The 15,961-nt window shown below is 41.5% G+C and overlaps 1 protein-coding gene, 1 long non-coding RNA gene and 1 other non-coding gene across 5 annotated transcripts; 1 reads left to right on the forward strand and 2 right to left on the reverse strand.

Moving 5' to 3' along the window:
• Positions 1 to 72, forward strand: trnaa-ugc (transfer RNA alanine (anticodon UGC)). The gene has a single exon. It is a non-coding gene; the product is annotated as a tRNA-Ala (tRNA).
• A 1,819-nt stretch (positions 73 to 1,891) lies between these two features.
• Positions 1,892 to 9,161, reverse strand: LOC115128876 (lysosomal membrane ascorbate-dependent ferrireductase CYB561A3-like). 2 transcript variants are annotated; one of them, XM_029659006.2, is made up of 6 exons: positions 8,907 to 9,161; positions 8,351 to 8,546; positions 6,343 to 6,551; positions 5,957 to 6,111; positions 5,425 to 5,587; positions 1,892 to 4,880 (listed from the first exon to the last, which is right to left on the reverse strand). In XM_029659006.2, exons 2-6 carry the CDS (start codon positions 8,538 to 8,540, stop codon positions 4,857 to 4,859), a joined length of 741 nt encoding a protein of 246 aa, XP_029514866.1. In that variant the 5' UTR covers positions 8,541 to 8,546; positions 8,907 to 9,161; the 3' UTR covers positions 1,892 to 4,856. The 2 variants fall into 2 exon arrangements, with proteins under 2 accessions (XP_029514866.1, XP_029514865.1); XM_029659005.2 differs by having other exon boundaries at positions 8,903 to 9,161.
• A 363-nt stretch (positions 9,162 to 9,524) lies between these two features.
• Positions 9,525 to 11,521, reverse strand: LOC115128877 (uncharacterized). 2 transcript variants are annotated; one of them, XR_003863562.2, is made up of 3 exons: positions 11,422 to 11,521; positions 10,361 to 10,659; positions 9,525 to 10,199 (listed from the first exon to the last, which is right to left on the reverse strand). It is a non-coding gene; the product is annotated as an uncharacterized LOC115128877 (long non-coding RNA). The 2 variants fall into 2 exon arrangements; XR_010463759.1 differs by lacking the exon at positions 10,361 to 10,659.
• Positions 11,522 to 15,961: the final 4,440 nt, after the last annotated feature.

Below are 15,961 nucleotides of genomic sequence, written 5' to 3' on the forward strand. Positions count from 1 at the left end.
GGGGATGTAGCTCAGTGGTAGAGCGCATGCTTTGCATGTATGAGGCCCCGGGTTCAATCCCCGGCATCTCCACAGTTGTTTTCACAATTTTGAATAAGCCATTGTTTGTCCAAATCTCTATGGATTTCACCCGTAGTTTAGTTTAGCTCAGTGTTATTGTCAAACAAAATACGTAAGCAGCACGCACTGGTTATTTAAACTCAGACTTGTGTTCCATTGTGACCCCTCAAGGCTTCCTCTCTGCATGACTACAGACCACTGAGATTGATGAAAACACAGAGATTTTTGGATTGTATGTGCAATGTAGTTGACATAAGGAATCGGTTGAAAGTAAATATGACAAATATAACATGACAGTAAATGGGTACAGTAAGTAAAAAACAGATGGCGCATCCTGATGTCCACTACGGAAGACATTTATGAACAAGATCTTATTTAATCAGTGACGTGTATTCATGGATCCAAGGGAAGCCAGGCTTCCCCAAAAAATGGACCAAGAACATTTTTTTTTTTTTAAATCTTTCGTCTCTCTGTGTTTCATAATGTTCCTTAAATTCGCAAGAGGCTGAATATATCTCACAGGAGAAAGCATCCGTGCGAGCGAATCAGCGCCCCCTCTGTCTCTATGTGTAGGCCATCTATGTGATGCTGTCTGTTGTCTCCTATCAAATCCCATTGAGAGCATACCTTACTGAAAGAAAAACTTGAATTGTTGCATCTTGTTGTGTTGTTGTCCTCCGGTGGTTAGCTAGTTAGCTAGCAAAAAAATTGGCCCTTTCCTAAATTAGACATGGATGGAGATAGGGATTTGGAATTGTGTTAGCCCTTTCCTGCAGTCAAATGACCTAGTGGCCTCATGGGTGCAATATTCATATTTTTCATTGTCATTTTTAAACGCCGAAGATCCCGTGTTTCTATGTCAAATGGTAAAGTGTAATATTGGGATGCAAACTCAAAATTGAATACATTTTAACTCTATATCTGACATGGTACAGATTTTTTGTAAGCCCATAACCATGTATGTGAGGTGTATACTTAGATTTGTTGAAGACTTCCAAGAAACACACTGTGTGACCCTGATTTAGCCCACTGCATTATTAAGACCCCCGATTCTTGGTCTGAACGTTAACAAGCATCACTTGCGGCGCAGATTTAGGAACACAAAGAACGTATATCAGGAGAAATAATTTAAAAAACTGACGCCCATACTTCCATGTTACACTGCTTGTTACGGAAAACAGACGGAAGACAGAGTGGACTACCTGTGCTAATTAGCTATTGCTGTCTCCAAACACCTGTGTGTAAATGGAAGATGGACACCACAAACTTGTTGTCACTGAAAAATACTGTTGGCTGCAACTGTGTACTTTTAGTGTGTATTTTGTGAAATAAGTGTAAAATTATTTAGATGTGATATGAAAGTAGAGGGATTTATGGTTCTAGAACCGTACTTCAATTGAGAATCGATTCAGGTTTAGATGGAGTATTTGGCTGTTTTGGCTTCCAGAGCCAATTCACCTTTAAACAGAACATTTAAGGTCCTTGGACTATAAGGAATAATGGTAGGCTCCTTTAGTCCATTATTGGGCTAACACCTGCCTAACACCTGCCCTCGCCGTCATTAACAGAACTGCGGAAAAGCAGTGCCCGACAGGCGGGGGGGGCGAAGGACACTGTCTACCGTTGTCCTAACTAGTTAGCTACTGTTGTCGCCACCAGCTCTTATTTTTCCTATGTGGGGTTTATTGGCAATTGGCATCCAACGTTATGGTGCATTCCCATCACTTACAGTACTGGAGCGCCCGCCTCCCGCCTGTGTACTGGAGTTCTAGCTGAAAAATGTACCAATAGAAGTATAAATCAAATCATCAAATCAAATTTTATTTGTCACATACACATGGTTAGCAGATGTTAATGCGAGTGTAGCGAAATGCTTGTGCTTCTAGTTCCGACAATGCAATAATAACCAACGAGTAATCTAACCTAACAATTCCACAACTACTACCTTATACACACAAGTGTAAAGGGATAAAGAATATGTACATAAAGATATATGAATGAGGGATGGTACAGAATGGCATAGGCAAGATGCAGTAGATGGTATTGAGTACAGTATATATATATATATGAGATGAGTAATGTAGGGTATGTAAACATAAAAGTGGCATAGTTTAAAGTGGCTAGTGATACATGTATTACATAAAGATGGCAAGATGCAGTAGATGATATAGAGTACAGTATATACATATGAGATGAGTAATGTAGGGTATGTAAACATTATGTTACGTGGCATTGTTTAAAGTGGCTAGAGTTACATTTTTTACATCAATTTCCATCATTAAAGTGAGCTGGAGTTGAGTCAGTATGTTGGCAGCAGCCACTCAATGTTAGTGTTGGTTGTTTAACAGTCTCGGTCCCTGCTTTGATGCACCTGTACTGACCTCGCCTTCTGGATGATAGCGGGGTGAACAGGCAGTGGCTCGGGTGGTTGTTGTCCTTGATGATCTTTATGGCCTTCCTGTGATATCGGGTGGTGTAGGTGTCCTGGAGGGCAGGTAGTTTGCCCCCGGTGATGCGTTGTGCAGACCTCACTACCCTCTGGAGAGACTTACGGTTGTGGGCGGAGCAGTTGCCGTACCAGGCGGTGATACAGCCCGACAGGATGCTCTCGATGGAGCATCTGTAGAAGTTTGTGAGTGCTTTTGGTGACAAGCCAAATTTCTTCAGCCTTCTGAGGTTGAAGAGGCGCTGCTGCGCCTTCTTCACAACGCTGTCTGTGTGTGGACCAATTCAGTTTGTCCGTGATGTGTACGCCGAGACACTTAAAAACTTTAAAACGTACTACCCTCTCCACTACTGTCCCGTCAATGTGAATAGTGGGGTGCTCCCTCTGCTGTTTCCTGAAGTCCACAATCATCTCCTTTGTTTTGTTGACGTTGAGTGTGATGTTATTTTCCTGACACCACACTCCGAGGGCCCTCACCTCCTCCCTGTAGGCCGTCTTGTCATTGTTGGTAATCAAGCCTAACTCTAGTGTCGTCCGCAAACTTGATGACTGAGTTGTTGGCGTGCAAGGCCACGCAGTCGTGGGTGAACAGGGAGTCCAGGAGAGGGCTCAGAACGCATTCTTGTGGGGCCCCAGTGTTGAGGATCAGCAGGGTGGAGATGTTGTTACCTACCCTCACCACCTGGGGGCGGCCCGTCAGGAAGTCCAGTACCCAGTTGCACAGGGTGGGGTCGAGACCCAGGGTCTCGAGCTTGATGACGAGTTTGTAGGGTACTATGGTGTTAAATGCTGAGCTGTAGTCGATGAACATCATTCTAAAGAGGGGTTCCTGCAGATGACGGATTGCCCATATGCAGGAACGCCTCAAATTGCAGGCCGCAATTACACCCTTCTTGATTATCCTTTCAAAGGTACAACAGGACTTAACACAGTGGCATGTATAATGGCCTCAAAGATATGAATAAAAAACTATGTCCATTAAAGTGGACAAAAATGATTTGCTGGGTTTCAGGAGGATATGGCAACTTTAATAAACATTTCACAAAACACGACCAATTTTCATTGCAAAGAGAGTATAGTGTTTTTAGTACATTATTATGATAAAGTTTTAACAGAGAGAGTAGGATCAGGCATGATTAAATCAGCCTCTTAGGGCAGTATCCTGAATATCCGGATGACTGACGTGCCCAAAGTAAACTGCCTGTTACTCAGGCCCAGAAGCTAGGCCGGTAGCATTTATAGCATTGGATAGAAAACACTCTGACGTTTCCAAAATGGTTCAAATAATGTCTGTGAGTATAACAGAACCCTAGAGAAGTTAAGCTTTTAAATGATGTAAGACACTTGTATGTTCATGAATGTTTAATATTACAATTTTGTCATTTGAATTTGGCACGCTCCAGCTAGCGGCATCCGAGCCCTAAAAGAACTTTTAAGAATGGACTATGCAGTTGTACAGCCTAATAATTGTATGGTATAGGGCCTATAGATAATTTCCTACATGAATATGTCACTTTAATTAGTCTTGCCTTCCAGGTCACCTACTTAGTCATTTTGGAAATATATATTCTTTTCTGGAACGACTACATGTACCCATCTCATTGTTATTTGTCACACCCTGATGTTTCACCTGTCTTTGTGATTGTCTCCACCCCCCTCCTGGTGTCGCCCATTTTCCCCATTATCCCCTGTGTATTTGTACCGGTGTTGACTATTCTGCCTGCCCTGAGCCTGCCTCCCGTCCTGTGCCTTTGCCCCACCTATCTGGATAACCGACCTCTGCCTGCCTATTGCCTGCCCCTGTTCGATTAATAAACTGTTGTTACTTCGACGTTGTCTGCATCTGGGTCTTACCTGACATGTGATAGTTATTACATTATTAGAGACACACAAATTGCTTTTGCACCCACCATGCGTCATGTCAGCAATGGTCATATGAGGTGAAATGTGTATATTTTGGGATGTGAGCACTCTTTTTTTTACCTGACAAAAATGTGTTTTGGATCAAAAGGTTGTCAATAAAGTGGTGAATTATTGTTCTATACTAGTATTTTTTATTAGCCCAACACCTATGTTTTTAAGGATGTGTGTATGACCACAAACTTTTCTATAGGGCTTATACCACACAATAAGGCTTCAATGCACATAGTCTCCCTTATACTATAGACGGTATAGAGTAAAAACATTGCATGTCAGTCATCATGTCATTATGTCACGTGTAACTACTACCACAGCTGGTGTTCTGAGACACAGGAGGGAACATCAGAGTGTTCTTTGTCTCCAATTGATCCATTATCCAAAAATAGAAAAGGGCAGGGAGAAGAAGAGAACACCAAGGTCTTCTACTTCTTCAGTTGTCCTCCGGAAGCAATGACTGGAGTAAAAGCATAAAAATGACAACTATAATTCCAAGCACAGTAGGCTACAGCCAATAAAAAAGCATCAGGGCCGGTATTCATAAAGCATCTCAGAGTAGGAGTGATGATCTAGGATCGGTGAACATAATGAATACGATTACATGGATAGGGGGGCCAACATTTGCAAGCATTTAGCTCAGTCTCAAAGGCAAAGCCAAGGGTCTACTAAGCTCAGTCTCAATTACAAAAGCCAGCTAGGTCTGTTTGTGTCCTTTGGAAAATGACTGAATTTTGCCATGAACTGCACAAATCCTTTGTCATTGTCACAATAGGTGCATTTCAGATTCACATTTTCTGTGCAGGTCTGTAGAGATTATAGAATCAGTCATTATATCATGTTGATGTGGTTCCTATAGATAATAAATACTTGTCCAGGTATTGTAAAGGTATGATAATCTGCACAGACCTGCTTAGAAAATATGTATCTGAAACACACCTGGCTATCCCAGAAACAGGCTGTCACTCAGTCTACGATATTACTGCAGACAGCAAAATACTCACTCTAGAGCTCTCCTCCCCTGGCTCCAGCCTATTCCACCTCTGGTTGGACAGGATTCCAAGGACCACCAATCCAAAGGCCACGATTAGGACACCCAGGAAGTTAGCAAACAAGGCCTCTGCAGGATGTGAGGAATAGGCTGCGGTGCTGTTGCTGTTGCCGTTGCTGAATAGAGAGATAAACCCTCAAATGAATGACATCTCCTTTCATGGAGTCACTGAAGTTAAAGGGAAAGGCTAACCTGGGAACCAATCTGTTTCTGTGGCCAACTCTTTCGTCAATGTCAAGAGTTTTGGGGCACCAAGGCTAAGGAAATACTACAATGAAATTGCTTTTATGCTCTTATAAGTTGTCAAACCTAATTTTGTTCTGTAAAATGTAAAGTTCTTTAATTTATCCATAACTGTGAATATTTCATGTAGCCTAAAGCTTTTCAATGTCACATAGGCCTTTATACAGAAAATCATTGTGTAGATTGTTGGACCAATGTAGTTAGTTGTTATTGGTGGAGGATCAGCGTTTGTAGTCACTCACAGAGCAAGGAGCAGTTTTTCGTTGATGCCAGAGAGACAGGAGGCCAGGCTGAGGATAAAGATGGCCATGCCCATCCAGGCGTGAACTGGTTTCAGGAGCTTACGGAACCCGAGTGGAGAGCAGGGAGACAGGAAACCAACCAGGCCAAGGAGCCACTGACCAATGAGAAGGGAAGGAAAAGGGTTGAGCAAGATGGGTTGCGTCAAATGAGCTTGAGGTAGAAAAGCTGCCCAATGTGCAATTTGAACCTTGAGCACAGGTATATGAATGTTTTTTTATTAGGGTATGTACATGAAAAAGTTACTAAGAGCCCAGAGTTTTCCCTGGTCAGTTCACATGGGTCAGGGAAAAAAACCTGGTCCCTGCCCAACGTCTCCCCCTCCTACCTGGGCAGTGAACAGGACTACGGTGCAGATGCCCACCCAGCTGTGGAGGGAATACAGGTTGGGGATGTGGTAGCCTGTGTGGAAGTCAAACACAGCACACAGCCCAAGGATGGACAGGATCAGGGAGGACAGCAGCAGAGCAGCGTGCACCAGCTTCCAGTGCTGCTTCCTCTGACTCCAGGTAAAGGGGATGCGGTATAGGATAGCCGCTACAGACAACACACATACACAGACACAGACACACACACACACACACACACACACACACACACACACACACACACACACAGAAAGAGGGAATACTTTTAGATCAGCCTTTCCCAGATGGTGGGATGTATTGTCTCCACTCTGTGTTTGTCTCTTCTGGGTGCACTAGCCTGTCCTACCACATGTAACATGACCACTCCAACATGTTATTACATACAGTTTATAACCACTTAGTATTTATAACCACTCCAAGACCTATATGGATACTTACAATAATGTACTGGTACACAGTCACATCATTGAGGAACGCTACAGTGCAAGGTCAGTTGAAGATCACTAATAAAGTAAATACAGCAAGACTGATTGGGAGTGGGGGACTTGGGAAGAGTATAGTGTATTAATTGTTTAATGTATACTAAGTGACATGGGGATGTAGGGAGACTGAAGATTGGAAGATTGCCATGGCACAAATGGTGCCTTCAGAAAGTATTCACACCCCTTGACTTATTCCACAAAAAACTGTGTTACAACATGAATTCAAAATGGATTACATTTTGATTTTGTGTCACTGACCTACACACAATAACCCATACTGTCAAAGTGAAATTAAGTTTCTAGAAATGTTTGGAAATTAATACAAAACGAAAAGCTGAAATGTCTTGAGTCAATAAGTATTCAAGCCCATTTGATATGGCAAGCCTAATTAGGTAGTAGGATGGATGAGTGGGCGTATGACGCGAACATCAATCAAACCAGCGATTGTGAGTTTAAATCTCATCACGGACAACTGTAGCAATTTAGCTATTTAGCAACTTTTCAACTAGTTACTACTTTTTAGCTACTTTGAAACTACTTAGTATGTTAGCTAACCCTTTCCATAACCCTAACTTTGACCCTTTACCTAACCCTTCCCCTAACCTTAACCTTAACCCTTTAACCTAACTCCTAACCTTAACCCTAACCCCTAGCCTAGTTAACGTTAGCCAGCGAGCATACTAAATGGAGTGTTGGAATTATATACAGAATAATATGAAATGCTCTGAGACCAGATTGACAGGTTGGTCAAAGCGCTCCTGTTGGAAGTATTTTGTTTTTTGGTGTAGTTTAAAAAGCCTTTATTATCTTGGCTTTGTGATAGACCTTGTGGAGATACCTGACCTGGATCCAAATAGAAGGCCAGGTCTATTTATTTTCTTTAAAATACTTTAGACACGTTTGATTTAGCTTGACACAATAGAAACAGTGGAATCAAGTACAAGTACACACGTAAGAAATTGAAAGAAACCAAATTCAAACAAGTTTTTAGAGAGATCCCTCAAAGGAGAAAACAATTTACAACTTTTCCAAACGGAGGTTTGTTTTTGTCACGCCTGCTCCCGCTCCCCCTCTCTGGTGCTCGAGGGCGCCAGGCGGCCCATCATCACACACCTGTCAACATCGTTATGCGCATCAGCGCTTCATTGGACTCCATCACTTTATTGATTGCCCCCTCTATATCTGTCTATTACTCAGTTTGATCCCAGTGTCAGCATTAATGTCGTTATGTTCCCCCCCTCCAGACGCTGTCCGTGTTCGGTTTCATGTCTGGTATTTATTAAATATTCACTCCCTGTACTTACTTCTCGTCTCCCAGCGTCTGTCCTCACAGTTTCTAATTTACAATCTGCCCTGCTATAATTTCCATAATTTCTTGCTTTTGTCCACACAGTATGAAGCAATCTGAGATGTTCCATTAAATGAAAATACTGGTGATTGAATTAAATGTATTATGGTCATTATCATAATCATTATTGTGACCCACCGTTCCCATACAGGACTACCAGGCCAGTCACCATGAGCACGGGATGCCAGTTGAACTGCAAAAAGGACGCATCCCAGGCAAAGCCACCACGCCACTCGATGTTCCAGTAACTGACAAACACCACACACAGCAGTCCCAGACACAGGCACAGCACGTAGTTCCCATAGAACAACACTGTGGAGGAGATCATGTCTGTCTGTGTGTGTGTTTGTGTTTGTGGTGGGGTTGTGTGTGTGTGTAAGAGAGTCAGTGAGAGAGAGAGAGAGAGAGAGAGTGAATGAGAGCGTGAGAGCGAGCGAGTGAGACAGAGAGTGAATGAGAGTGAGAGTGACAGAGAGACAGAGAGACAGAGAGAGAGAAAGAGAGAGAGAGAGAGGGATGGATGGATAACGATTACCATTAACTTTATCTTGAAAAAGCAAAGATTATGTATAAGTACATAATAAGTAAGCATGACATAGCAGCTTAAACAGCATAAAACATGGTTAAAGGTTAATGACATTATATACATTTGATTTTGTAGTACTATTGAGGGAAAGTATCATCACTTACCTACTTTGATGAAATTGTTCTTTGCCCTTGTTTTTGTTCTTTCCCCTCCTTCTCTGTTCTCACAAATGTTTTATCAGCCAGTCCCCAGTGTTACAGAGAAACACAAATTAAAGCTCCCTCCTCGTTTGTCATCCAGTGCAGGAACATTCCCCTAAAATCTGTGTCTGAGATCCTTACTAATTAAGATTGAGTTAGACGGTCTTTTCCCTCCCCTAACTCCTGGAGATCATCACTTTGTAAGTGCTTCCTCTTTCCTAAAAAGATATTTGTGGGTCAAGGAAAACAAATGTTGGATTTCATTGAAAAACATTTTTCATAATATGTTTTCTGCCAAGTCATTGTAGATCGAAGGGGCAGCATCACAAAGGCGTCTGTGTGAATGAGTTAAACTATGTAATCTGAATTGCCACAGAGCTGGACCATGGAGAAGGTTAGACAGAGGAGCGCGTAACTCTCTGATCTGAGCTGGAACAGATGACCATAGAAGGAACATAAGGCCTATCACACAGGGGTAACAGGACACACTTTAACTGGGAGACAAAATAGAGACGTGCAAAACATTCTTTCACTACCCAATAATGAAGAGCACAGTGCTCATACACTGAAGAATTCCCCAAGAGCATGAAGTCACATAACAGTTTTATTTGAAGGATACAGAAGAATACAGGTTTTTCAGAAGCTGTCAATGATACCAAAGTCCCTAAAGAAGTGACATAGTTTTAGTTACATTTCTCTGAAAGATGAGTCAACATTCAAATGTTCAGGTACAAATGCGCATTTTCACATTCGTGAGGTGTTTTGTGGTTTGTTCTGTGTTGAAATGACTTATTTGAAAAGCCTTCTTTTTCAATGGAATGTCAGAGCACTTTCTAATGATATTAACCAAAGAGTACAGTTTCAATGGGATCAATCATTGCTATAGCTATACATCATATAAGATGAAAGACACAAGAGAGGACAAAGCCATGCACGGAACAATCTGTCTGGAACAGATGTTTTCATCGTTCTCGTCCTCCACAAAGACAGAGATAAATTTGTTCTCCACCCAAGGCAGCTCTTGACTCTGCAAGGCCAGCACACGGACACACTGCACGTCCTTCCTGAAGTTGAACTTCTTGCCACCGGGCTGCTGCTGTTGCTTGGTCAATGTGTCACTGCTGCCAGCGGCAGCATTGGAGACAATGAAGGCATCGATCTCTAGCTTGGCATTGGACAGGAAAGCACGGATGTTCATCTTGCTCTGGTTGTTGAGGTGGCTGGCAGTGTTGGTGTTCCCCTTTCTACGACTGTTGGTCAGCTGTAGAGAGGAGTGATAGGAGCAGTTAGAGTAGGCCAGGGGTGTGTTCAACTTTCAACTTTATATCCTCATGACATGTTAAATGTCAACAGATGTTGTCGTTACACCCACTCAAATGGCCTGTTTACTTAACGGTAGTGGAATCCTCAAAAGTGACTGACCCTCAGCTGACTTGATGTGGACCGTTGGACAATAATTCACTGACTGGCACAGGAAAGATTCAACCATGGGTCACACTTTCCCTGTGTCTGATGAGAGGAACAGTGAGATGAATTGAAAGTTATTTCTTCCTCTCCTCTTCTCCAGGGGAAGGACTCCCTCCCTCCCGGTCGAGACAAAGGGAGGCCTGTCCTCCATCTGAGAGTTAAATGGTCTCCCACTGAGTCACTCCTCACCTCTCCTTTCCTTACTTGTCATTATCCTTAGATTTCTACAATTCGTTGCTCTGTCCTCTTCTCACCTTTGAAAGGACAAAATGGGAGCATGATGACATTTGATGTTGACAGGAAATGTCAAAATAGAGAATGTAAGATGCTCTTTTGTTGAGGTCTTATTAGAGAATGTTATTGTAACGTTCGTCGTCCACGTCTGAGGAGGAGTAGGAGAGATCGGACCACTATGCAGCGTGGTACGTGTCCATGTTAATATTTATTAAACAGAGAACACTAAACAAAATAACAACGGCGTATGAAACAAAACAGTTCTGTAAGGTGACATAATTTAAAAAAACAACTACCCACAAATCAAGTGGGGAAAAACAGGCTACCTAAATATGGATCTCAATCAGAGACAATGATTGACAGCTGCCTCTGATTGAGAACCATACCAGGCCAAACACAAAACCCAAACTAGAACAACACATAGAATTGCCCACCCCAACTCACGCCCTGACCAACCTAAACAAGAAACATAACAAAGGAACTAAGGTCAGGACGTGACAGTTATTTTGACCTCATCATGTCCTTCAATCATCTGGAACTGGACAATATCTGATATCTGTCATCTAATCTGTGCCATATTTTTATTTTTTATTGTTTTCATCAATCTTTGCAAACCTCAGGTCACCTTCTTTGAACTTTTGAAAAAAAAGAATATATACATTCACTTCATTTATGCTAAGATACCTTCACCATATTTACCATATTTATCAATGATTTAAGCTGTTGTAACTTCTTACCATGCTAACATGTTTTATGTGTTATTTCAGGGATATCACACTTACCTTGATCTGTAGTAGTTTGAAGTGTGAGAGTTGCTGAGTTGTTGAAACGCTGAAGAACACTTATGTAGGGATGATGCTGGTCAGACACTGAGGCTATCATTCTGACTTGGTCCAAAGTCCTCTGATGGTATGCAAATATCATCACACCAATGACACAACACTTATTAACTCAAGTAAGAGAAATGCACACCTGATATGGTCAAGTGCTGGCTGTTAACAATTTCCTTAACATGTACAGGGCCCAGTAAAAAATCAAGTCAAAACCCAACAACTTTTACTATTTTTTACAAAAATGCATAATGCATAAAAGCGTAATAATAGTCAATAGACAAAAAACACTTGCATTCTGGACCACTCTCAATTCCTTGTCAGTCTATGTAAATAAATGTCAGCCATAAAATAAATAAATGTAAAGGTTCTGTCATCATCTACCCAGACTGCCCTCTTATTGTCCCCCGATGGCAGATCCACTCTTGAGCGGTGAAATGACGTGGAGCCAGTGTGTGGTTGAACACTGTTCCAGGACAGACAGAAACCCTTCAGACCACTTGATTGTCCCCTTAGTGTTTCTCTGAAAGGGTTGTGTCAATTGCAGTCGGACATGTGGAGTGTGGACTATTCATGCACGGTTTCACAGCCATCTCTTTCTGCTATTGACACACTCACTCCACTTACCTTTCACTCTCCTCTCCTTCCACTCCATCATACCTCCTATCCTACCATAGCTCAGCCTAGATATTCACTTAGAGAAAATCAAGTTGTCAAGATACTGTATATAACTTTAAAAACGAACTGAAATACAGCCGGTATGATGCTGCGTTTCTCAAGGTTATTACGCAAAATGCATTATACCAGCTGTATTTCTGTATTTTGAAAGATATATATCTTGAAAACTTGATGACATGCAAAACATTTTTGGACTATATCAACAATGGACTGATGAAACAAATACCAAAATATCATTTTGGGGGGAAATGTTCCTTTAATGAGAAATATCCTAAAGATCCTAATGAGTCTTGGAAATACTCTTTCTGACTGTATCTTTTCAAAGTTGGACTTTGTTAAGGTGTAATGAAGCTTGGGCAGAGTGATATACTGGTAGATGTGATAATGCATGGCCTTCTCTCACCATCAACGCAAAATAATATTTGCATTTTATTCTACCCTGTGCAGTGCCTCGTCACAGCTTATCTTATCCCATTGAAGTGCAGTAGCTTCATTGGGAGCTCAGGCCCATCGCAGGCACTCATTGAGGCTGTCATTGTCTCAAACATTCATTCTATCTAGACGTCTTTCATTTTGGGTGGTTGAAGGAATTATGCCTCACTTAAAGGGTAGAGATGCACGTATCTTCTGATGCACAAAAGTTTGTCCTGCTTACTGTAGATTGATACATTTTGATAACTTCCCAAGAGAACTTCAGCATCATTCCTCAACCAAAAGGCTTTCGGAACAGGAGCTTCACAATAAGGCATAAAAGGCTTTCCATTGTCTTATGGCAGCTAAAAGTGAAGGTTGCTTTTTCTAAGGATTCATTAGAGATCCTCTAACTCTACTACGAGCTAACCAATAACTGAACTTGAAACATCCAGGCCTTTACAAATTCAGATTCAGATAAGCTTTGTAAGCATTAATGAAAAAGCTACTGTTGTCAAAGTGAAGTGAGATACTGACATCAACAATAACAGTAATAATAATAATAAATGATTAAATAATAATAATGATAATAATAGTGATGTGGTTAGAGATAGGGGACAATGTTTATATATATTTAGTACCAGTCAAAGTTTGGACACACTTACTCATTCAAGGGTTTTTCTTATTTTATTTATATTTTCTAGAATAATAAAATAATAGTGAAGACATCAAAACGATGAAATAACACATATGGAATCATATAGTAAGCAAAAAAGTGTTAAACAATTTGTGAGTGTGATTTTCTGGTGACACTGTCTGTGATTTATTTAGAATTCAAAGCATTCTTAACCAGCATGGCTACCACAGCCTTCTGCAGCGATTTGCCATCCCATCTGTTTTGCGCTTATTGGGACTATCATTTGTTTTTCAACAGGACAATGACCAAAAACACACCTCCAGGCTGTGTAAGGGCTATTTGACCAAGGAGAGTGATGGAGTGCTGCATCAGATGACCTGGCCTCCACAATCACCCGACCTCAACCCAACTGAGATGGTTTGGGATGAGTGGGACCGCAAGGAAAAGCAGCCAACAAGTGCTCAGCGTATGTGGGAACTCCTTCAAGACTGTTGGAAAAGCATTCCTCATGAAGATGTTTGAGAGATTGCAAAGAGTGCGCAAAGCTTTCATCAAGGCAAAGGGTGGCTACTTTGAAGAATCTAAAATTAAATGAGTAAAAATATACTTAGTGTAAAGAAATCCATACTCTATAGTTTCACTAAAAGTCTATCCATACTCTATAGCTTTGTTATATAGGGGGTTTCTCAATATGCATTTTACCGTGCTCACACTCTCATGCTCCAAGTGCATTCTCAGAGGACTTTCTCTTGAGTACCTTCTTGTGAGGACGAGACTTTGGAGAATGCATTAAACATTACACCTGAGATGCACTTGCACTACTCCTACTGTAGTACCTCACGCTGCATCTCCCCATTCACTGAACCTTCTTCCAGCCAGGACAATGGCAACAATAGAGACGAAAGAAGATATACACAAAGCAAATGTTTTACTTAATAATTATCAACTAGATATTTGTGAATCGTTGTAATCTAGCTAGACACCTAGCTAATTAAACAGGCAAAAATGGCCTAAAACCAATGTTATCCAATGTAGATATAAATTCTTCAGTGGTAGCTAGCTAATAATTCTTCATGGCTATCTGGCTAGCTAACAGTAGTAGCTAGCCAGTTAGCTCTATTGACTTACTATGGGCTTGTTACCTACGCACACTACAGTGGGTATTGTAGGCAGGTAACCATGCCAAAATGAACACAGAATGTATTTATTAATGTATCAAGATAAAATATCGTAGTCAGGCAACATATGAGATGTGAATAGGCAACATTTCATTCCCGAAGGAGTGTATTTTCCTCGCTTCAGCTCAAGTAATGGCCGCCGTTGATTTCAAGAAAATGTGGTTGCGTCATATTTATTTTCATACTTACCGTTGAAGCTTGCGTCGATGCATGCTTCAAAATATGTACAAACGGACTATGCATTCGAGAAACACCTTCCATGCTCTGTTTCGCATACTTTTATTTGGCCTCGTACTCCGACCCTCCCATGCTTCAATTTGCATGCTCGGAGCACGGTAGTATGCATTTTGAGACACACCCATTGTGTGCATATTCAAAGTGAAAGGTATAACATTCAACAAAGATAAGCTCTTGATACCATTCTCTGGAGCTTTTGGATGCCTTGGAACACTTCCATTTGGCACAATGAGGCTGTGGTGGATACCAGTGTCTTTGGTTGTCTTTGCCCTATACCCGTCTGGCCAGGGGGGCTGGCCAACAGGCAACACCAGTTTAGGTTCTTGTAGGAGCCTTCTTCTCAACGGACAGGCCCCGGATGGTTTGAAGCTGATGAAAAGCAGAACGGACCACGTCTGCAAGTGCTACAGTAGGAGATGTGTGTATGTGGCTTTTCTGCACAGGCAAAGGCACACTCCTCTCTACTGGGCTTACAGAATCCTGGATGACCACGGGCACAATTTCTCACAACTGGATCTACTGGATAGGATCGGTAGCTTGTACATCCCATCATTGGTATGCTCACGTTTCCCTTTAATTGTTAATTATCCTTTGTCCTTTGGGTGGAATAAAACATAGATTTGAGTATTTTCAAATAATTTAGTTTTAGGTTGCTGTGAGAGGTTTCATGTAGGCTTGTCATTGGCTGCCCTCAGTGGCTTTAGTCATCATGTGCTTCATAATAGGGACAGTGGCTTTAGTCATCATGTGCTTCATAATAAGGACAGTGGCTTTAGTCATCATGTGCTTCATAATAAGGACAGTGGCTTTAGTCATCATGTGCTTCATAATAAGGACAGTGGCTTTAGTCATCATGTGCTTCATAATAAGGACAGTGGCTTTAGTCATCATGTGCTTCATAATAAGGACAGTGGCTTTAGTCATCATGTGCTTCATAATAAGGACAGTGGCTTTAGTCATCATGTGCTTCATAATAAGGACAGTGGCTTTAGTCATCATGTGCTTCATAATAAGGACAGTGGCTTTAGTCATCATGTGCTTCATAATAAGGACAGTGGCTTTAGTCATCATGTGCTTCATAATAAGGACAGTGGCTTTAGTCATCATGTGCTTCATAATAAGGACAGTGGCTTTAGTCATCATGTGCTTCATAATAAGGACAGTGGCTTTAGTCATCATGTGCTTCATAATAAGGACATTGAAATGCCATACAGATCAAGTGAAACACAGTCAGGCAATGAGCACTAGAATTGCAATGGCCTGGCTTTATGATGAGCCCATGTTTGATTTGTATTAGCATGGTTAACCTGCATTAGCACAGGTTAACATGCAACATAAAACAGACTTCAAA

This window comes from Oncorhynchus nerka, linkage group LG4 (assembly GCF_034236695.1).
Source record: "Oncorhynchus nerka isolate Pitt River linkage group LG4, Oner_Uvic_2.0, whole genome shotgun sequence".
Classification (NCBI taxonomy): Eukaryota; Metazoa; Chordata; class Actinopteri; order Salmoniformes; family Salmonidae; genus Oncorhynchus; species Oncorhynchus nerka.

Bases quoted from the DNA above. Each gene is read 5' to 3' on its own strand.
- LOC115128876 (XM_029659006.2), bottom strand. From the start codon at position 8,540: ATGATCTCCTCCACAGTGTTGTTCTATGGGAACTACGTGCTGTGCCTG. The intron at 6,112-6,342 runs GTAGGAGGGGGA...CTCATTGGTCAG, and splicing joins TAGTCCTGTTCACTGCCCAG to TGGCTCCTTGGCCTGGTTGG. The intron at 5,588-5,956 runs GTGAGTGACTAC...CTCTCTATTCAG, and splicing joins GAAAAACTGCTCCTTGCTCT to CAACGGCAACAGCAACAGCA.